This window comes from Typha latifolia, chromosome 7 (assembly GCF_019914945.1).
Source record: "Typha latifolia isolate L0001 chromosome 7, TyphaL0001v2, whole genome shotgun sequence".
NCBI lineage: Eukaryota > Viridiplantae > Streptophyta > Magnoliopsida > Poales > Typhaceae > Typha > Typha latifolia.
Window position 1 is genome coordinate 2,108,446 of NC_133092.1, and position 22,851 is coordinate 2,131,296.

General features: G+C 37.6%; 4 protein-coding genes across 6 annotated transcripts; 1 reads left to right on the plus strand and 3 right to left on the minus strand.

Annotated features, from left to right (window-relative positions):
- Window positions 1–1,137: 1,137 nt before the first annotated feature.
- On the minus strand, window positions 1,138–3,642 carry LOC140791743 (plastid division protein PDV1-like). Its single transcript, XM_073142387.1, has 2 exons — window positions 3,204–3,642; window positions 1,138–1,807 (listed from the first exon to the last, which is right to left on the minus strand). The coding sequence occupies exons 1-2, from the start codon at window positions 3,618–3,620 to the stop codon at window positions 1,286–1,288; spliced, it is 939 nt and encodes a 312-aa protein (XP_072998488.1). The 5' UTR covers window positions 3,621–3,642; the 3' UTR covers window positions 1,138–1,285.
- A 252-nt stretch (window positions 3,643–3,894) lies between these two features.
- LOC140792069 (mitochondrial carrier protein MTM1-like) lies at window positions 3,895–10,854 on the plus strand. Of its 3 annotated transcripts, none has more exons than XM_073142890.1 (10): window positions 3,895–4,259; window positions 4,642–4,683; window positions 5,972–6,100; window positions 6,262–6,321; window positions 8,189–8,359; window positions 8,818–8,917; window positions 9,159–9,250; window positions 9,399–9,553; window positions 9,805–9,863; window positions 10,343–10,480. In XM_073142890.1, exons 1-9 carry the CDS (start codon window positions 3,933–3,935, stop codon window positions 9,830–9,832), a joined length of 1,104 nt encoding a protein of 367 aa, XP_072998991.1. In that variant the 5' UTR covers window positions 3,895–3,932; the 3' UTR covers window positions 9,833–9,863; window positions 10,343–10,480. The 3 variants fall into 3 exon arrangements, with proteins under 3 accessions (XP_072998991.1, XP_072998988.1, XP_072998990.1); XM_073142889.1 differs by having other exon boundaries at window positions 3,900–4,259; window positions 9,399–9,548; window positions 10,343–10,854; XM_073142887.1 differs by lacking the exon at window positions 10,343–10,480 and having other exon boundaries at window positions 3,896–4,259; window positions 9,399–9,548; window positions 9,805–10,149.
- Window positions 10,855–11,357: 503 nt separating this feature from the next.
- On the minus strand, window positions 11,358–12,523 carry LOC140792071 (arabinogalactan protein 41-like). The gene is made up of 2 exons (XM_073142892.1): window positions 12,200–12,523; window positions 11,358–11,592 (listed from the first exon to the last, which is right to left on the minus strand). Exons 1-2 carry the CDS (start codon window positions 12,312–12,314, stop codon window positions 11,486–11,488), a joined length of 222 nt encoding a protein of 73 aa, XP_072998993.1. The 5' UTR covers window positions 12,315–12,523; the 3' UTR covers window positions 11,358–11,485.
- Window positions 12,524–14,073: 1,550 nt separating this feature from the next.
- Window positions 14,074–18,497, minus strand: LOC140792070 (uncharacterized). The gene is made up of 5 exons (XM_073142891.1): window positions 18,145–18,497; window positions 17,868–18,035; window positions 16,618–16,689; window positions 14,483–15,163; window positions 14,074–14,398 (listed from the first exon to the last, which is right to left on the minus strand). Exons 1-4 carry the CDS (start codon window positions 18,286–18,288, stop codon window positions 14,495–14,497), a joined length of 1,053 nt encoding a protein of 350 aa, XP_072998992.1. The 5' UTR covers window positions 18,289–18,497; the 3' UTR covers window positions 14,074–14,398; window positions 14,483–14,494.
- Between the last annotated feature and the right edge of the window lie 4,354 nt (window positions 18,498–22,851).

Below are 22,851 nucleotides of genomic sequence, written 5' to 3' on the forward strand. Positions count from 1 at the left end.
TTTTTTTTTTCATTTTCCTCTATATATCAAGGCTTGTAATTATCTGTTTCACTATGGGCATTTTTCTTAGTCCTGCAAAATAATAATAATAATAATAATATAAACAGTGATAGTATAAGATCGAGGAGCAATTTGGATGCCTTTGGGTCCAAACCCAATTTGGGCTTTTTAGGCCCCACCCACAGTATCTGGCAATAGATCGCTAAGCATTTTGTGGCTCATCTCATGGGATCACGAGAGAGACCAGTGTGAGTCTAAATTTGGGTACACCGAACCGAACCGAATCCTCCTGCATCTCGACATTTAAAAGCCAAGCAGTGCCGCAGGCGAGTGAGATCCTCTCCAATTTGCAGATGCTTGTCGTGTTCCAGAACCCAACCTGGCAAAAATCTTTGTCTTCTGAGTGAGGACAGCGAGGACCACCACATTCTAATCGTTAAAGATGGGGCTCAGGGTTGGGGGCCCCAATTGGATTCGACCAACCAATTTGTGGATCTCCATGAGTGTGCGACCATGGGTTAGCTTTTGGGTTCAAGTCAAAAAGGTCAATGAAGAGGTCAGCCGTGGCCAGGGTCGGGCCCAAGTCGACCAATGAATGCGTTGGGTCCACTGACATGGGTTTTGGGACCCATTTCAAATGATACACTGCACCACCACTGGGGAGGTTGCTAGGATGACTTCTTTTTCTCTCTCTCTCTCTCTCTCTCTCTCTCTCTCTCTCTCTCTCTCTACCTCTCCAGCTCTTTTTAATGATGTTTTTATTTTCTTTGTTAAAAAGAACTAAATTAGGACTTACGTCTTATTTTGTTGCTCATTTATTGGGATTCAGAAGACTAAAGGATAAATTAGACTAACGGATTTTATTTCTTTTTCTTAACCTTTTTCTTCTCTTTTTTCTCTTGAAAATAAAGAGTAAAATAGTCCCTATAGAGTCTAACATTGATTACCTAACATCTACATGTTATTTTTAATAAAAAATCTAATGGATAACTAAGAAAAGGAGTATTTCGAAGAATTTTCTTAGCTAAAAGAGTCAATGTGTAATTAAAAGGAAAAAAAAAAAGAAAAGAAGAGAAGAGAGGTCTATGTGAAAATGACTAACAATTGGGGTGGCATTTGAACTCAATATTTGAACCATATGGAAGTAATGTCTATCAGCTCCTCTGTGAGTTTGTTCAAAGTAAATCAAGCAACGTGTATGTCAAACATAACTCACATATATCTGTGGTACAACAGTAGGAGCGGGCAATCCAGTCAAAAAAATGATGCATGTTAGAAATTAACTCTAGCCCTTAGCTAACAACACAGTAAGATGCTTTCTATTACTATCCTGTGGAAATCTCTCCAACTGGGAGGTACCCTTTTCAACTATATTCCTGTAAGATGACTGAGGTTGTACCTCCATAGTTTCACTCCTGAAAGCCACTTGATGCAGCCGAAGAAAAGCGAGCATGCTTACGCCAAATATTGCAGCATTCCCCAACAACCCACCAACAATCCTATCCAATCTAAAAGAGCTCTTAGCTGAAGAAAGATGGGATATTAACATCTGTATTACAGCACTCGAGCTCTGTTGCTTGTCATCTTCGATGTACTCACCAGTCTCACTTCTCTGCATCTCATAAAGTTTTTCAGATGAAACAAACAGGCTTGTATCATGCACATCACCAACAAATGTTGCAGCCTCTTCTATGACTTTGAACTTCTTCCCCTGATGATCAGCCAATATCATTGCAAGAACTAAGCGGCTCTGCTCTAATCTTGCTATTGCAGCATTTCGCTCAGAACGTTGTTGCGATTGAACAAACTGCAGAGCAGCATAACACAGAGAACTAAATGCATACATGAACATATGAAAACCAATCAAATCTGACTCAGTATCGAAACAATTCCTACTATACAAACACACTCAGGTCCATCATCCAATATATTTAAGTGAAAAGCTGTGTACACAAACTGAACCTTCATATAGCAGCAATAGGAAGTAAAATACAAGCAGGGAGGAAAGGAATGTGTACCTTAATGTGCTGTTATTATGTTAGACACAGGAAAAATTGAAGGAAGCAAGACAAAAAGGAGTTCTTGGCTAGCATGATTTTCCACAGAATAACTAGAGGGCAAAATGAATCGGATGCAATTTATGATGTACAAACAAAAGAAGCTAGTCAATTAATTACATGTGAGTCGCAACCACCAGTTGACCAACAAAAATAATTCAAAATTGCACATATATGCAAAGATACTCCATCAGCACTTGCAATAACAATTGAAAGGAATTGCACAGTAAAATCAATTGTGAGCCTCTTCAAATGATATTAGAGAATTGATATCACTGATTAAAAAAAAAAGATGAAGTGGAACACCTAGATAGGGCATTGGAGGGCAAATTTCAAACTGTTAGGTAATAAAAGAGTAAGCCCAAACCTATGTTACCTTTTATCTTAAGCATGTAATGCAAACAATGGTCTGCAGCTTAGAGAAAACGAGGGAACCAAAACCATATCGACTTGGACCATAAATTTAAGGCCCATTTGCTGTAAAACATCTCCAAAATTTACAATGGAATATTTTGAAGGTAAATTGATTGCAACTTGGAGAATGGGATGCTCAGAGAACATGGTTGAGCATTTCAAATAAATTTGATGAGGGTAGAAGTTAAGGTATTAAGACTGAGCATCATCATTATAATTAGCAGGACTTTCATGTCCAAGATAAACTATATGCAATCATACCCATCAGCTGAACTTTTCTATTAGATTAAAGAAAAAAAGAAGAAAATAAAACGTGATAAGATCAAGGGGCCTTCCAACAAACTAACATTTGAAACTTATATATGCGCTAAGCCAGAAGCACTATAACTCTCAATAGCCTTAAATTGAAGGGTGATGCACTGTTCCAAAATTTTGATATATTTGATAAATTGATACCCTGTCAACCAGATGTTTGCAACAATAGAGGTTTAGAACTTATCAAAAGTCACCATATAGCCCACTTCTAACCTTATTATAGTCCATTTTCCGCAAATAAATTTACTATTGCTTAGGAATCAATTGCCACATCCACAACATGCAAATAAAGATACGACCAACCAATTAAATTAAAGAACTTTCTTCCTCCAACCCAAATACGAACCAAACGCAGCACCAAATCGAAGGGGAAAAAAAAAAGGAGATAAATTAACGACGAAAGCTGGAGAATCTCACGTGGAAGAACTCGAGCTGGTCCTCGAGGTTCTCGAGAGCCGTACGGATGGCGTTGAGGCTCTTTGCCTCTGCCACGGCCGCGTCGTCTTCTACCTCCGCCCCCCCGTCACGGTCGGCTCCGCCCTTGCCACATCGTCCGGATTTGCCCAAGACCTTGATGGATTTGAGAAAGTGAGCACGGGAAATGGCGTGGATCTCGTCGCTGATCTTGTCGTGGAGATCCCATATCCTCTCGAGCGCGGCCTCGATCTCACCCATCTCCATCTCCATCATCTCCATCTCCATAGAAAGGATCACCATTAGAATCTCGGGGTCAGCACGGTAGAAAGTGGGTACCCAACTAACCCAATGGGCTTTTATGGCCCAACTGCAGCTCATCAGTCCTTGCTGCCGCCTCATGAAGCGTAAGGAATCCATATTAAAGCATTTAGATTTGCTGTAATACCATTTAAAATTCATAATAATATACAGAGAAGCATAAGGAAATATATAAAATATGCTTACCCAAACTTAATTACAAAAAATATACTATGTTAATAGTAAAAATATGGCATAATACTATATAAAAAAGTTAAAGGAAAATAATTAACTTTACCCTTTCATAGGTTCTTTTGTGTAGCTTTTCGCCTTTTCTACGTCGGATATATATATATATATATATATATAGTCCAGCTGTGATCGGAGTGGATCCGGGTCGGATGTCATCCTCCATAAAAAAAAAAGTAGTAGATGCTTCCTTCGCCTTCGTGCTCTCCTGACCAAAGAATCCGTAGGTCCAAAGACCAAGTTCGTGTCGCCATGAGCTCTCACCACGATTCTTCTCTCTCTCTCGTCTCTCCACGATTCTTCTCCCTCTCAAATCCGAAGTCCAAGAAATCAAACAATTGTGATTACCCAATGGAAGCATCTGAGTCGTCCGCTTCCTCCTCCTCCTCCGCCTTTTCTCGTCGTTTGTCCTCGTCGGACTCCGGCATGGGTTTCGGCGAGCGAGTGTTCTCCGCCGCAGGAGCTGCCGTTGTCTCCGCGATTCTTGTTAATCCTCTTGATGTCGCGAAGGTACTCTTTGTGACGATTCTTGGTGTAGAAGGAAGTTATTCTTTCTTGCAGGATTCTTGATAGTTTTGACTTAGGGTCGTGTGTTTGCGATCAGCTAATTTCTGAGGCAACTTTATGACAACTCATTTTTGCACTGTGACATTTTTATGTGGTATTAATTGTATATTGATCCAAATTTGTAAAGAATTTGGAATAGTAAATACAGTCTCTTTAGTAATGAGAACAATGCCGCGTATGTCTTAGCTTACCTTGCCCTTGGAACACTTTCTCTTTTCTTTGCATTACTTGTTATTCTTCGTCTTCTTCGGTTGTAAAATTTGGTTTCTTAGTGGAATTGTTGGCTTCCATTTTGATCAATGTATTCCTTGCCCTTTTATTGCAGACAAGGTTGCAAGCACAGGCAGCAGGAGTCACCTATAACCCGGTATGATGGATTTCCACTGTTAGATTTCTATCACTTATTAGTGAGAAATGTACTTATGATAAACTACATCGACAAGCTGATTTATTAATGAAGTGGTAACTGTAAAAGTACAGTATTAGGATTCAAATAGTTTGTGCAAAATTAAACATGATAGTCTCAATTAACTATATACGAAGAAATCAGTTGCAACCTTTGTCACATTTAGAGTTGTTGGAAGTTGGAATGTCATACTTGGCACATACTAATCTACTTTAATTTTGAAACATGCAACATGATTTAATTTACAAAAGAATAGAAAAATATGCAGGCACTGTACTTTTTGGGTCATTGAGCAAGACAAATAAGAGAACAATAATGAGATATCCTTGTATGTATACAAGCTCCTTTTTTTTCAGGTTAGGATTAGCATTTGAGTGAGCTAGCTGGAATGTTGCCACTCTCGCTCGTGACTGATGAGAAAAGTTCTTGTTTATGATATGCACCAAAGCTACTTAGATATTTGAGTTATTTTACAAGAATCTAAGCACATTTTCCCAATTTTGGATTTTCTTCTTTCTTATTGCCTGACAACTGAATCTCTGCCCAACCTAAATTCCAAAACTTTATATGTGAATGCACATAGTTCCTGTGCCTTTTTCATGGTTGGAAAAAGCACTTCAATTACCACAGGTTAATGATCATGGACTAAAATTTATTATTGAAACGACAGAGCAACTTTCAGGCATTTGCTGAAAGAAAAGCGACTGTTTTCTAGAACTTTTCTGCTTCCTCTAGTCTATCTAGAATCTTTCCAACATCTAATAGCTGAAATAAAAATCCTTCTACTGAGGGCCTTTGCTTACTTCTGAATTTCTTTCAACTAGTTAATTCTGCACCTGTTTTTCACATTGTTTCTTGATATTGTCATATGGTAACCCTACTTCCCTCTTCCTATCTCTCATGTACCTGGTCCTGATTAAATAATTATTGTGCAGAATTATTGCATAGTTTTGACTCTCTCATATTATACTTCTATCTTTCCTCTCGTGAGAAATCATATTGTGGATGTACGTTGAAACTTTGAAATGCTTAATATCATGGTACTCTGTAAAATGATATTATTTAGTGGTACACAGTCATCGTTTCCTTTCACAACAAGATTTTGCTTCCATTTGCACTTTTCTTTGCTTTACTGATTCTTTTATTTGGACAGATGTCCCGTGCTTTTTTATTTGACCATCAAGATACGCTTCTTTTTGTGGGCTTCAATAACTTGTTGCAATTATTTTATTTAAATTATGCTGCTCAGATGTGGTCAGATTTTAGGTGCTATCCTTCATGCAGTCCTAGTGGAGTATATGGTTCAGGCCAGTTGTGCAATCCTGCTTGCTTTCAGTACAAGGGAACATTGGATGTATTCTACAAAGTTGTAAGACAGGTAAAAAACTTCTATTTACCATATTTGATCGGAATAAATGCGTCTCCTTTCTTATTTTAGTTTTAAGTGCAGTTATCTATTACTGTAATCTTCATTATGTTACCTTTATAGCTTCTTAGGTGTAGATGTCCTTTGTAGTTATAACTGAGGAAGTCTTACAGGAAGGATTAGCTCGATTGTGGAGGGGTACAAATGCGAGCTTATTATTGGCTGTGCCAACGGTAAATTTCTTTAGTTTCTTGCCGTGATTTTGCTTCTTAGTAAATAATGAAGTACATCAAGCTCTTTATTGTGGAACCTGTTATGTAAGTAAACTACAACCCGCGATCTGTCTGGTCTACTCTGTAGCTTTTTGTATGCTCTATTGCTCTTCATCTACTTATGATAAGAGTTCATTATTCTATAGATAGATGCTTGCGCATGCAAACAAAATTTTATTATTTTTTGATGTTTTGTCTTATATTTTTACTTACAGCAAGATTAACATTTTGTAAATGGAAAGACAATGCTAAGTAATATTGTAATTTTATTTATTATATATAATGTTCAATTCAGTATGCTAATGCAATTAAGGAACTATTGATGCCAAATAGCTCTCTCATGAGCTTGGTAAATCTTGTAGCTTATGCAGTAGTGAGATAGAATATCTTGAGTTCTGCAGACTCTACATGCAAAGTAAAACATAAACTCTTAGGGCATGTTTGGATACTTAGAATACTGTGGTATTTAGCTGATTCCACGGTATTTTAAACTCCATAGTAAAATTATACATAGGGGCTGTTTGACAGCACCTCTTATGGTTTATACTTGTATTTGCTGTGAATTGGTAAAGATGGTTGTCCTAGTATTATTTATCTGCATTTTACGTCCTTTTTATGTCTTGGCTATTTGATCCTATCTCTGAATTTTTGCATACATTTGTTCCTCTTTCTACAACTGATTTTAAGCTTTTCTCTTGCAATTCTTTTCTTATCTTTCTTTTGATTTATTTTTCACTGATTAAGGATTATGTTGTGAAAGCTCAAATGTAAGTATGCCTAGAGTTTTGGCAAAGGTGAAAGGGACCTTTTCTCCATTTTAGTGGATGGAGCTGGAACATCGAGCCTTGATCTACAAATAAATTGTTGCAAACGTGCTCATTGCCTATAGCAACCCCGATCATTTATTAATTGGTTTATAAAATAGTTTAATATAAATGTAATGAATGAGAAATAATAATTTTATAAAAACTGGAATATTTAAAAAAAAACAATTGGAGTAAAATTCAATACAATTTGTAAAGCCCATCCAAACAGCATATAGTTTAAAAACTCCATAGTATTATGACTCCTTAGTAATAAGATATGCATCATCTTATTACCATGGTGTTAAAACTCCAAGGTGGAAATATACATCGTATCCAAATAGAGCCTTAGTGCTAAGAAGGCATGTAAAAGCAGATATCTAAATTTCAGCTGCCTTACAAATCAACTGTTCTTTGTCATGTTACATGTCTATGTCAAATGTAGGCGACAAAAAAAAAAGACAGATGATAGTAAAATCACTATTTGACAAATTTAGATGCTCGTAGGTCAGCGATATTATAAGTATTAGGACCCTTCAAGTAGGCTTTTCTCATTATCTTAGAAGAATGATATCGTGAGAATTTATTGCAACTTTGCAAGCTGTTATAAATTTGTTCAGATGGTGGAGCTACTATTGCAATGAAGACTTGACAACCTATAATTATCAAATATTACTATCTAAAAGTTTGATATTCCATGCAAATAAGCAAATGCTATGAACACGTCATTTAATTAGTATATGTAAGCACATAATCTTGCAAGGTGCCAAGGGCTTGCAAAGTAATGCATTACAATTTTCAAATGCTATAGATCTACACTACAACAATTTCAAGATGCTTAAGCCTTGTTCCAGTGTTGCACTAGGTTGATGTTTTGTCGGCTACTGTTGATCTTGTACATTCTGGATGCTTGTATGCTTGCTTCAAATGCTTAAAAGAACTAGGTTTCTTGCCTTCAGGAATATGTGACCCAGTCACCTCTTTCCTGCTTCGCAATTGTGAGTCAATAACTCTTGACATTACAGGTGGGCATCTACTTACCTTGTTATGACATTTTGCGCAATTGGCTTGAGGAGTTCACCACTCAGAGATCTCCCAAATTGGCACCTTATGCTCCTCTAGTTGCTGGCTCAATTGCACGCTCACTGGCATGTATAGCTTGCTCTCCCATTGAGCTTGCAAAAATACGTATGCAGGTAGGCTTTCTATTATCTTGTTGTCTGTGTCTTTTAGTGGATTAATCCTCATGATTGCAATGAACTGTTGCATTATCTGAGGTCTGTGCTGCTAGTATAGTTGCACATACAATTTAGGGTTGTTCATGGGGCATAGGGCGCTTGCCACTAGAATCTGGGTACTATACCAAGTTTAGGGCTGATCATCGGATCGGCCAGGCTTGATCAAGCTTGGACCTGACCCAATCAGCGCTTTCATTGAGGGAACTCAAAATTATGCAAAATCTCTATCTAATAAATGACCTTATTACTTGTCGTGGAGCTTTGATAGATGAGGCACATCACATTAGCATATAAGGAAATAAAGTGAATTAGTTTTTGTGTGCAATCATTATTTTGTATATATGATTAATTTAGACTAATTTCCCATTCCGATCATCATTCTTTGTTATTAGAGGAACCTGCTGTACTGATGACAGGCATTTAAAGAGTCTCAAGCTGGAGCAAAACCCCCTGGAATGTGGAAGACTTTGCATGGCATACCATCACCATGGCGAAGTGCAAATTTTCTCGAGAATTGTATGTGGACAATTTTCTTATTGGTGACTGTTTAACTTACCTTCTAAATAGATCCCACTGGAAGAGAAAAATCCTTAGCTCGTTCTCATCTTCTACTTTTTAGATCATTAAAGTTTTTCCATCAGAATACCAAATGAAGGCTGCCGCACCCTTGGTTTTACATATACAAGTCGCTTGGTAATTTAGTTAAAGCATATTTTTTAATATCATATTAATTCTACTTGTTAAATGATGCAAACAGTGCAGGGATACCGATTGCTATGGACAGGTCTGGGAGCACAACTTGCCCGTGATGTTCCTTTTTCTGCTATCTGCTGGACAACTCTTGAGCCAGTAAGCTTTTGCTCTAACATATGTAAAATTTTGGTGCTTCCGCTTTTGGTCTGTTTAATTGTATAAATCCTTAGCAACATTTGTGTAACAGCCATGGCATATATTCATCAGTATGTTGCCCTATGATGTTTTGAATCGATTTCTACAGGTGAGAAGGAGATTATTTGGATTAGTTGGTGATAAAGAGAACTTGGCTACAGTTTTTGGAGCCAACTTCTCAGCTGGTTTTGTTGCGGGAGTTCTTGCTTCTGCTGCTACATGTCCTTTTGATGTTGCCAAGACACGTAGACAGATAGAGGCAAGGTTCAAACAATCAAATTTAGTATTTTAGATAAGCTTTTTTTCTAGTATGGTTGGAGATCCAGAAGGGTTACAGAATACATTGTCTAAATTGGTTAAAGCCTTGCCAGACATTATTGGCTCTTAACTTTCCTTTTTATCTTTTTAAGATTTTAAATGGCCTGATTCAGAGAACATATTATTTCTTATTTCTTAATTCTTAATGAACTTTTTATTTCTCAAATGTAATAACTGCAACTTCATGCCTGTTACAGAAAGATCCATCAAGGGTACGGAAAATGAACACAAGGCAAATACTCCTTGAGGTTTGGAGGTATACTTCTTTAGTTATCGCAGATAATGTCAACTTTTCTAGGGGACTAGAGCTTCCTTGCAAAAGTTATATCATAAGAGAAGCTGGATGCTCTCTATGCCCTTGTCAGTTACATAATGCCATAGTTCACATTGTCTTATTTTGAATGCACTATGAAACATAATAAAAGAGATTCTGGCGTTGTTCCTGGATAAATTAGATAGGAAATGAACACCATGTACCCAGTGGCAGAGCCGGAAGAAAAATTCTAGTTGATAAGTTTGCAAAGCATGCAAATATTATATCATCGCCCACAGCTATTTTATGGCTATGACCAAGTTGAGCTCTGACGTAGAAATCAAGCCCATCATGCAATTCATTGTGAAATGATTAAGAATTCAATGGTATATCTGACACCTTAATAACGGAAGTTGCACAGAATTGAAAGCTTACTTTTTTCTCCTTTATGGATGTTTACTGCACACTAAATTTTGCTGCAGGAATGAAGGTGTGAAAGGGCTTTTTACGGGTGTAGGCCCACGAGTTGGCCGGGCAGGTCCTTCAGTTGGGATTGTTATTTCCTTTTATGAAGTTGTCAAGCTCGTTCTACATCGAAGACATGCAAATCCATGAGGGTTAGAGTTCTCCAGACGAAAATTGGACAGAGGGGTTCACAGTTGGGCAGTCTTGCATTACTGCTTCCCGGAAACATGTCTCCACATTCAGAGACATCGCTGGCCCTAATTGAACTGCTTTGTTTTTTTGAAAGCATTGTAGTCGATATCATGCTTAAGAACAACATGGTTCATATCACGATTGAGAAAGAATAGTACCTCAATTCCCATGATATCCAAGTTTTAATGAATGTTGTCCTCCAAAACGGGGCTAAAACCATTGCCAATTGTCTTTGCACTTCTTTGTAATAAGTTCAGCACGTATTCTTTTGCGGAAGATTATTGTCACTTTCTTCTGCACAATGAAGTAGACATTTATCTTTTCATTTACAGGTTAATTGGAATTGCATCTGTTGTACTACTTCATATACGTCTATAATAGTTGTTATGTATTCTTGTACAGTTATCGAACTGACTTCCAGCCAAGTAACTGTTGTACAGTAGAAGCATTTTGGTACCTATTGGGAATAAGTAGCCATGAAAACAATCTTAACACATGAGAATGCAAGTCATTTACTAGTTTCTAGTTCCTCTTTCTTCAGACTTGACAAACTGGCAAGCCAAGCTTGAGGTAATATTGTAGTATTTCAAACTCATTAGCTATCTTAAGCATGATAATATTTTTTTGAACAAAAAGTACTACTCTCTCTATACATCACTGAATGCTGAAGCTACAAGCTACAAACTTTCCAATCAAGTCTACTTGACAGCCATAAATTAGTGCCAAGCCCCTTAAAAAAAGCAAGTAGATTTCCAAGGACAATGTAGGCAGTTAATATACTAAGAGCAGTCGCATGCACATGCTATAATATTAGCAAGGAGGAAGAATCCGACAGGCCGGTGAAAGCAATCCAACCAGATGTTTATATCGCAAGGTCACAATAATAGATCCAAACAAAATGAACAACCATTACAACCTCATGCCCATCACTTTCCTCACAACTATCTATTTACCACATTTAAAGCCTCTCAGAAAAGCTTGCAAGGGGAGGAAGCATCCAATGGATGGATGAGGTAGGTGAGCACCAGGGCAAGCAGCATCAGCACATATGCGATTCCTTGGTCAATTGATGTTCCTGAACAAAGGAAGAAAAATGATCAATCCTTTAGACTAGTAGAGCTTATCATTCAACAAGTAGGGGCCTAAGATTTCCTTTATACTTGCTTCCTGTTAAGGGCTACATTTTTTTCATTAATTATCATTTGTTAGTAATAATAACTCAAAGTAAGCACCTTTATTTCTTTGCTTACCCATTGACTGTAATGTCTACTTCCGATAGATCCTATTTGCTTGCAAATAACTAGGAGGAAAAGGAAAAAAAAAAAAAAAACATTTAAACAGGACTAGAGGCTTCTTTTTTTTAATTACTTTATTCAAAAGAAGAGGCCTTGGTGTCTGAGCCTAGGGATTGTACTATATTAGTACATAATTTATACCTCTTGCAAATTACTCATCCTTCCATTTAACCTAAAGATTTCTTAATTTTAAACTCATAAATTTAATCAAAACAATCTGTTATTTCATAAAATGGGAGTAATTTGGTGAGAAAAGACTCAATAAAGCCAGCCCTACAACGAAAAGGATGAAAAAAGGACAAAATTTATCCCATCTATCAATTAGTGAACAAGAAAAAAGAAACAGAATATTAATAGGAGAAGGGGAGATCGGGGAATGGGACTCACCATCGCTCGTCGGCGCCGGCGCCGGGGCCTGGGCGTTCACGGCCGGCAAAACGATGCAGAGGATGAGGGCCGCCACGGCCATCAAGCCGAAGGGGAATCTTGGGATCGCCGCCATTTCCGAGATCACACAGAGCAAACGACAACAAATACCGCAGAACGAAACGCTAGATCTCTCTCTCTCTCTCTCTCTCTCTCTTTCTCACTCGCTCTAACCTTTCTCTCTCTAGAGAGGAATTGAAAGAAGAGAACGAGAAGAAGAGAGGAGGCGATGGAACGAATGAGGGCGCTTCCTCTCCTCTCGCTTTTAATGCGCTCCTTTAAAATGTTTCTTTTGGGATTTTTTTTCACTTAAACCCTATAGTCAGATTTATTACGAAAACATCCTCTGTTTGCGGTTTGCAAATTGACTCCTGCTTTACTGTATATTTATATAAGTTCATCTGTACGAGTATGTTAGTAAGAATATTCTACATTCTTTGACAAAAAGAGAATTCCCACTTGAATTATCGATAAACGAAAAAGGTATAAAAGAAGTGCATTTTCGTAAAAAGAAATGTTTATAAATTAGAATACTCCCACGAACTAATTAGAACGAGAAATCAATTCATAATTTTGAAGAAAGAGATGATTTTTCATAAACGTAGGTGGTAATTTGCAAAAAAACAACCTATTTTTCTATTTTATTTCTTCGTTCGGGGGAAGCGGGCACGTTCTCAGGGTGGGGCCCACCCACGTGGATGAAGGGCTGAGCTCCGTCCTCCTGCCAGGCTGGATTCCTGGCTGTTGTCGTCCAACTCGTGGGGCCCACCCGAACCCCACGTGGTGGGCGCCTGGGAGGCCTTTGCGATCGTATTAATCTCTCTGACGATACTGCCCCTGGGTGGACGGATTTAGAATACCCACGTTACCTTACTTGAGTTCCGTACCCTTACGCTAAATTTATTATCCAAATAATTAACTCCGAAACTTAACACTAAAAAGAGTTTATCGCTACTATTTATTCTAAACGTCGATAAGACCTTTATTTCTATTAAAAATAAGTACAAAGAGTAATTAGTTGCATAGATAAGTCGGTGAGGGATCGAGGTCTAAATTGGTGTTAATCATCTTGTAAGGGCATTTCAGTCATTGTACGAACATAAAACAGTAAAGTAAATCTCGTCGCGTTTCTTTCGTGTTGGGTTTTGTCCTCCCAGAGAATCCCATGCCTCTCTCTCTCTCTCTCTCTCTCTCTCTCTCTCTCTCTCTCCCCCCATCACTCCATGTGCGAGAGCCAACTATTATTCAACTGCTAAGCGACAGAGGCAGTTGGTGTGGGAGTGGGACGCCATAAACTTAGTAACGGAAACTCTCTTTTCTCAATTAAAACACCATTATTTCTCGCAAATTATCAAAAAAATATCTCGAAGTTTGGAAGTTAGATAAAATAAATCAAAATTTGTTTTGACATATTTGATGCAGTTAAGACATTTTTGAAAGAAGAAGTTACTTTGTCGTTCGACCTTCACGTCGGAGACAGTAGACACACACTACTCGTGTATCAGAGGAGCACTGCTTGGAGGAATCTAAAGTCTTTAAGATAAAATTCTCTCTGACTGATGAACTGGAGAGATAGGTTGCTCTCTGACGTACTTTTTAGTTTATTCCAGTCTTTTTGCAAAGCTTGCAGAACTAATAATGTCGTTCCAGTATATTAATATCATGGCATCCACACTTCCGAAGGTACCCAAGTGGATATGCAACTTGATCTCTTTTAAGTTATAATATCATCAGGCAACTTGTTAAAACTTTCATAGTTGGATCTGATCAGAAACCACTAACATGAGTCTATGTGCTCAGGTATGAAGTACTGGCTACTGCACTGCACGACGAGATTATTTCATGAAGGGTAAAGGTAAAATATTTGGAATTGTAAGCCACCACTGTAGCTCTTGGAACTTACACTTGATTATAGCCTATCTTTTTGGGCCTGTTGGGGTTGTCCAAACAAAGCCCAGTCCGGGCTAGATTTGTGCTCACCTTGGACAAAAACAAAAGTATAATTTGGATGAACAAAAAATAAAAAATACACAGCTATCTATGTCTCATTCCTATAATACACCTCTAATGCATGTCGTTTTATATTATATTACTTGGTATCGTAAGATCAAGGGCTTGCTCATCCCGGTAACATGTTGAGGTGTGTATCTTCTTGGCACACTGAAACAATGTAAACAAGTGCTCAAAGAATGGTAAGCAAATCAGGAATAAAGATAGCTAAAATGGATAAGTAGATCATATTACATGAATAGTTTGTCATTTCATCAGATCCAAGAAGACAAAACCATTCCATAAGCTATGCAAGAGCATTGATGCCAACAAGTTCCGGGATCTTGCAAAGACGGCCCCCATTACCACCCCAAGGAACACCAGCGGCAATAGCCTCTGCGCGTTGAAATGTGCCAGAGCAAAAGCAACAGCACTTACCATGATTGCTGACCACAGAGGCATGTACCTGGTCAGTGAGGGAAGAAGAAAACCTCGGAACACAATCTCCTCCCATACCGGGGCACAAACGGACACCACAACAGCATAGAGAGCCATGGCCACTGGATCGCGAGCGACTATGGATTGTTCCACACTGGAGACTCCAACAGGTGGGGTTGGAAGGACCGGAACCATATTGACATTGACATGAGAGAGGAAATTGACAAGAGGAAACAATAGGCATCCCAAACCTACATCTAAATGCCAGCTACCTCTCAAGCTGAACTTAAACCATCCTGAGGGAAGGGGGTGGAATTTGGAAAGGCAACGATGGAGGATTGCGATCCCAGCCAATCCCTCGGCTACATCTGTCAGGAGGCTATATAATGCTTGACCTCTGTATGTCAAAGATTCCTTGCTGAAACCAGCAGCATGGGCCAAGAAAGGGATTATCCAGGATCCAACAAACCAAAAAGAAGCAATCCACAGAAGCATAACCTGCAAAGCCATCACATGTTAACTTAAGTGTAAATAAAGAGGAGTTTAACACCTTGGTGTGAATTGACAGCAGGATCAAATTTTGCAAGGCGTAAAGAATTTGAACTTTAAAGAGAAAAAGGGAAGGCAATGAGAACATATCATAAATGAAGGATAAAGTACTATATGCTCAAATACTACACTAATATCTTCAAGTATAAGGTTGCCTACACCTTCCGAGTTCCTAGAAAAACAAAGAGACACAACCCGGAGAATGGCTTTATATTCCCGCCACACACAGGTGGATTACTGGGTGTCAGGTTGGCCTAGCGAATAGAACTCCAACACTGATCTCCAGTTAGAATATATACACATACTAACATATGACCAACTGCTGAGTTATGCCTTTATATCTTGCTCATGCATTCAAGTGAAGGAAGAATCCTCTTCTATAATGAGGATAAGGGTGCATATACTGACTTCCCTAGACCCACATAGGTGGAACCGTTGTCCACTAAGATGTCTTTTTTGGCTAAAAACGTGAGCGTTAGGCATTAATGCACTCTCATTTTCCTGACCAGATTATTTTCACTAATTTCTGAAGTCCCTTTCAAAACCAATGAACGGCCTTGCTTCCTCAGCTTATAGTATGCACAAATTATGGTACACTATGAAAGGGAAAAAGGATAATTCAGATAAGAAAGGACAGCAAGATAATGCTAAATTTCTGAATAACTCAGTAAAGCTAAAGATGACTGATTTTCTCATATAAGGAGTCACTCAGTATGCCAGTTAGGCTTATCACCATGCACCATGTAGTTACAAGTTTGTCACAGGAATGCCTATCTAAGTGGAGGTAAATTTACTTATATCAACTGAAAATAAGATCACAGATAGCACCAACTGATCCAGGTCAATTCAAGGTGGTATAGCCCCAAAAAATTTATTAAATATACATTGCATAGTAGTCTGCGCTACTTCTACGTTAATTCTTCCTTTGTGGTTCTACAACACTAGATATTCCTACCAAAAGTTGAATTTCGTCTTACAAAAAGTCGTCTATGCCACAAAAGGATTCAGCATTGATTCCAAGAGAGTGAACTAGATTATTAAGCTTTAGTGGATAACATTGGTACTTCAATTTATACAGCTTGCGATGCTTCGCTTCTAGCTTGTTGGCGGTGACCAGCCAAACCTAAGTCCAAGGAACAGACATGCCACACATCTTACCATGATGTACTATCACTCATAAATCTACATCTGATGTGTCAAAAGGAACTCAAAAACCATGTTTATCAACATACATATATGAAAATGTAAAAAAAATTACGGTCTGGAATTGTGGATTAAAATATGAGTTCTGTTCTTAAAAATGAAACCTTAGCAACAACAATGCTATTTTGCATCCTAGAAATTCATGTTTGCTAGCAACCAAATTACCAAATTACAGTAAGGTAATATATGAAAGTACTGACCTGGATAATGGTTTCCGCTGTCCATGGTACAGTCCAAGGATCGCTAGGTAAGACGAAGATTCTATCTACCACCTAAAATAATAAGTGTTAGTTAGTAGACTATCCCAACCAAATAAGCAATCACGAAACCAAAACCAAACCGGCAGTTTTAGACAATCAAACCACCCCACACAGGAAAAAAAGGAACAATGTTGCACCACCGAAACCAGAACTGTTGAACCAAACACTGTAAAATTAAATTAAGACAGGAAATAAGAGAAGCCACTTACATATAGAGTACACAATCTATTCATCATGAATTATAAATGGTAACTTGTCATGCTGGAAAAGTACTCTGCAATGGCAATAAAGACTTTGCAGGTTGTAATGACTTCTAAGGAGTAACGAGTAACATCCTTAAAGAAGAGAAGTCCTAGTGACACCAAGATAGGAAGCTTGATGAAATTTTCACAGGGTAAAAAAACCATTCTCTTCATATCTCAGTACCAGATAGTAGTTGGTCTACTATTTGGGGGGGCATCAACTGCGTAATATCACAAAAATTATCCTGGCCATCATAAAGATAAAAATAACTAACAAAAGGTGCAGCTTTAGTAGCTATAAAAACTTGAATAAAATAGAAAAAGGTGAGGGGAGATTTTTATTTGCCATATGAATATATCACGTATATAACACCACTAGAATGTATTTCAAATCATGTCTCAGTTGACCTTGCTTCAACAGAAAAAGTAATTTGCTATCTCAATACTAACAACTCCTGGAAATAACAGTTTTCAACTTTCAATAATCTTTCTTATATCCACTCAGACATTCACTCTAGCTCTTGAGTACTATTATTGAGTCCATCTACCTCTTAAGATTGATGTTTCTCCTCCGATCTGTTCTCTCATCACCTAGGTGTCAAAATCTAGCATGTAGCTCATCATATCTTTTTCATAAATGTCGAGCATTAAAGACTTGAACTTTCCCTTTCAAAGTGACCTGCTCCATCTGTTATCTCAACTATCTTAATTCTTATACCATGTGCTAGATTCCTCAATTGCCTCACCACCAAGTTTCTTTAGTTGTATGTCCTCTAACTTCATACCTTCTAGAAACTATAACTAGTAGTAAGCTTATATCATAACCGCATGGAAATATATTAAAAGCAACAACTGCAAATAATCAATAAGGTATTCATCACCAAGAAGATAGATAATTAGAGAAGAAAGAAATTATCATCCCCTAAATGTTATAAGTTGTTACCAGACCTTGCGAATGCTTGAAAACCGATGTCTTTTATTCCCAGTCGAATTCTCTAACTCAGACTTCCCCAATTCTTTTCCCTTCTCAAATTCGGTACGCTCAAATCTGCTACCGGGAGTTGACGATTCCTCCTCTTCGTTCATAAAGCACGAGACATGTCCCTGCCTCCATCTCTACACAACAAAAGGAAACGAAATACAAACAGATCAAACTAATAACCGATAAAATTTCAGCATGGATACACCAAATAAGAGACTTTTATAACGAGCCAGGGATTCCAACCTTGGGAGAAGCTCTCTGCGTGCAGAATCTAAGGGGAGCGGGAGAGCGGAGGGAGAATCCCCTGGAAACCTTAACCCTAGGATGCGCTCGAGGGAGAGGGGTCAAGAAGGGGGCTTGAGCGAGGCAACGGCAGGGAGAAGTCATGAGGGAGGAGAGGAAGGGGTTCTCGAGGCCTCAGAAACCCTGGAGCTCGGCAGACCAAACCCTAGTCCGCCATTAACGTCTCTTAGAAGCCATGCTTCCGTGTCTATTTCCGTTTTGGGTATCCGCATAGCCCAACGACCCCGTGGTCTCCTCCCATCGAGAAGAGAAAAAAGAGGAAGACGATAGGAGGAAGGCGAGAGATGCAACACGAGGTCGGGATGGATAGGCACGTGTTTAACAGGTGCGTTCGTTTTTTTTTTCTTGGGTGGTCCTTGGGAGAAATTTGCGTATTAACGCCTACATTTAATCGATTTTCGATTTTGCCTTTCAAATCCTTAGCATTTAACAATTTGAGAAATTTATCCCCAAAAAACACTGTACCTCAAAAACAACACGTCATTAGTTTTTTTTTCCCCCTAACGGACAGTTTCAATGTGTAGTTAGTTAACATTAATATCCTTGATTAAGTTTTTTGAATTAAGGTAAATTTTTTAAAAAAAGAACCGAATTTAAATTCAAATTACAGGTATTTTAGATTTTTTTTTTAAAAGTTTTTTCTCTTTAAAGTTATGAAATATTCTCTATTTTTTAGTTTTTCTTTCTTTTTTAGAAAAAAATTAACATTCAACAGTTAAACCGGTGAAATATTCTCCTCAAAATTAGTTGATTTCTTTTCATTTGGTTAGTGATAAATCACTTGAAATTTTAGTTTCCATGAGAAAAGTTTCGAGCTTGCAGGTGTGCCTTCTCCGAGTTGGTCACTCAAGAGTAATCTATGTCTAATACTTGAAAGCATTTCAGAATGGAAGTCTCCACTGAAGGAGAGGATTAATGCTCATGTCATATGATGCCATTACAGACTAAGTAATATAATAGATGGAAACTTGGAGTAGCTGATAACGTATTATTATCTCGCAGTACTGCATAACTACTTCCTTGATGATTACTTTGCTGCATTTCTTAAGTGAAATCTTCCATTTCTTGGCATTTTCATGAAGCTAGCAACTTGTCAGGCAAAAATTTAGAAGTTCACTTCAAGTAAAATTTCTAGTTATCATCTCGTTTCTCTGTTAGGATAAACTTGGCACAGCTGATCATAATCTGAATAGTTTATGTACAGTGATGATTCGTATCAGTGAATTCCTGGTTTCATGTAGTTTTCTACAATTCAAAAGCAGGCATGAATCATCCATAGTTCTTCTGAGTTGTGACCTTGCTGCATCATAGCAGAAAGCTTAGGATTTTGAAAAGAGATATTGTAATTGATCTGGGTATCAACTGAATCACTCTGATCAGTAGTTCTACTCAATTTTTAGCTGAATCTTACATTCTTACCTCATGCTATATATTGTTTTAGTGTAACTTCATAATTAATATGATGAACCTGAACTCAAGCTTGAACTAATGTGGGGATCCCAAAAGTAGCAGTAATTAGTTTTAGTTGGATTTTTGTAAGTGAAATGCTTCTGAGAAATTAACCACCTTCATTAAAGAATAATTAGTGGACTCCTTGTTATTAAACCAATAAGTTCCATTGCCTTTTCTACACTAATGGAAGTAAAGAACAGAGAAAAAGTAAAGGGCACATAAAAGAGTAACGTAAAATGGTTTACTAATCCTTTCCATCCCTGCATGAAGAGGATTGCTTGCGAAGAGTTCGAATTGGATCTTTGTTTACTTGGAAACCATTATATGAAACCATTTGATGTAGCATGACCTTCACTTACTCAAGCATATTATAGTTATAAAAGCTTTGATAGTTTTAGGCGCTTTCTAACTTTGTTTTTATCTAGCATCAATTGATTCTATTCTCAATGTCTCAATTGCCTTTGCTTTAAATAAAGTTTAGATTACTTTATCCTGGAGTGTCAGAAGTCGGCACCGAAGCACCTTGTCGACGCCGAAAAGCATCCTTCTAACATTTTCCCAAATGCGGCCTCCTCCTCATAGAAGCCTTAATGCCTGCCATTATCATATACTTCTAAGCTTTGCCTTTTCTTCCTATTGATCCTCTTCAATTTTGCAATGGCGGAAATGGAAGGTGACATCTCTTAGCTAGTTAGCTCCCACCATCTTCCTCTCTTTGACACCTCCTCCCTCTCAATGGCCAAAGCTAAAAAGACTTCCATCTACCTAACAATGCTCAATTTTCCACTCCAACTGACCAACTTCGATCTTATAGGTTCACACTTAAAATTAAACAAGCTAGGCATGCCAACCACCTAAATCACAGTTACTACAAGTGGAATAGTTTGGTTTTTTAGCAAGTGCAAAGCCAAGTACAAATAGAATGTTCTCTGATTGCAATGCCACACTTTTTGCCAAACCAAGCATCATGAAAAGGCTATTACCACAAAGCAAAAGCTAGCACTTGGGAAAATAATCAGAAAACTAAAGAAGTTTTATATGCCTCCACAAGTGTCTAATCACTTTTGTTTTTCCTCTTATTATATGAACTGAAAGTTAGTTAATGGGGACTACTCCTCATTCCCTTGACCTAAAGATGAGATGAAGTGGATGAAATGATGTAATATGGATTCTGTGTCTCCTATCTGCTAAGGAATATTGCGAAGATAAAGGTAAGAGGGGAAGAGGCCAGGATGAGAACATTCGATCGTAATTCCTTATTAGGTCTCAACTGCTTTTATTCTTCTAGATATCAATTTCCAAGAGTATATATGAAGATTCGAGATTCATCTTTGTTTACATAATTTTACTACTTAATTAGCTTTCTTGAATTTGACACGTCTGTATGAAGCCGACGATGCTCAATGATCGAACTTTGAAGTGATTTGTCATTTTAAAAGGTGTGTTACAAAGCTAGTAGCAATCACTGAAGCAATGAACGTGCATTCTTTTGTGTGTAAAATAAAGTTTGCCCTTTTACTAGGATAAGTGCTATGCCTAATGCCTGCTTTTAGAGAAAGGAAAGGATTATTACTTCTTTGCCGCCGGGGCTCCAGTTGAAACTTGTTACTTCATCACTGGATGCAAGCATTCAGACTTGGACATGATGGCATAACTCTTGAGTTCTTTCATTAATTGTACCTAATTATCAGACAGTGGGGCAGGTTGCATCAAAATTTTGCAGGATAATATCCATTACATAGTGCTCAAATGACCTTCCAAGGAGTAGCTAAATGTGTTAGGAAACAACCAAATAGTTTATTCATTTGTTAAGGCACCTTTCTTTATGTTCTTTTGTACAGACAAAACAAGTGGCAGTATGAGTGAAAAATACTAGGATGTAACTTATAGAAGTTGAGCTAAGTTGTGATGATGCAATGCATTCATTTTATTGTCCCAGAGTGGAGTAGGATTCCAATAACAAAATCTTTATTTATTTTTATTTTATGTATGATGAATTTAGAACAAAAATGATAGAACGCAATGCAACTTTAGAATACCTATCTCAGCATTTGCCAGTCATTTGATATCTTTGTAGTCCCCAGAACTGGAATAGTTTCTTAATTATACCAAGAATAGTTCCTGATTAAAACTAATAGGAAGGAGTAGCAGCAAGAGGTCTAACCCACTTGTTACAATTACATATATTTGAATACATAGCATCTCATGATCCCTATAATAGAGTTGGCTGAGGCCCATGCAGGGGACCAAACCCACTTGTAGAAGAGTTGTCCTTTAATAGATGTTAATCCACCTCTTGTTAATTAGCCCACTATATCCAGTGATCTGAGAGAATAAATGTATACAATTCCCAAACTTGGATTCAACTAAGGTTAGAGAAGTAACTTTCTTCACTTTAAAGAAGGCCAGTGCTTGATACTCTCAATTTTTATGCCCAAGAGAATGATTGTGTTGCTTGTAAGTCAAACTTGATAACTTAGTTTGCAGGGAAATTTTTTTCTTAATCCCTTCCAAAGGGTTGTTTAAATAGTAAAAGAAGAGTCCACTTTATGATAAAAAAAGGGCCAGGTAGAGCATATAAAACTTGAATCACTCATGGGAGTTCTTATTATATATATAAACTCAGGAAGCCTCCTCTTTGTAAGTTGTTTACAATGAGTCATATTAATAATTGGGAAGCTTCGCAGCATACACCACAATAACCTATGCCTCCCACTAGTGATGGTATATGGGTCGAGGCCTAGTGCTTTCTTTGTCGAAGTGTATAAAATTGATTTTATACAATTATTTTTTCCCTTGTGATTGTGATCCACTTCAATATTGATTGAAATCTATATGTGGCGTGTTGTTGCTTCTTGATAACTATCAAATTAAAAAGATAATTGGTAGTAATGGCCTTACTGTTTACCCTTATTTTTAATTTAAATTAGGTGGATATTGAAGTCATATGCCAAATGTGTGAGAGTGCATGCTGAAATGGCAAAAGGCAAAAAGAGTAAACTATTTGCAAGCAAAAAAAAATTTACTCAATGTGAACTTACCCATTTGGATTCTTCTTGAGGATGAGTTGCTTGATGTTGATCAATTAGCTAGCTCAAAATTAAGTAGAACATATAACTTCACTTTTAGGTTTATTTATATGCTTACACTTTCCTAACATATATACTATCTAACAATTAATGATCATTGATTGCT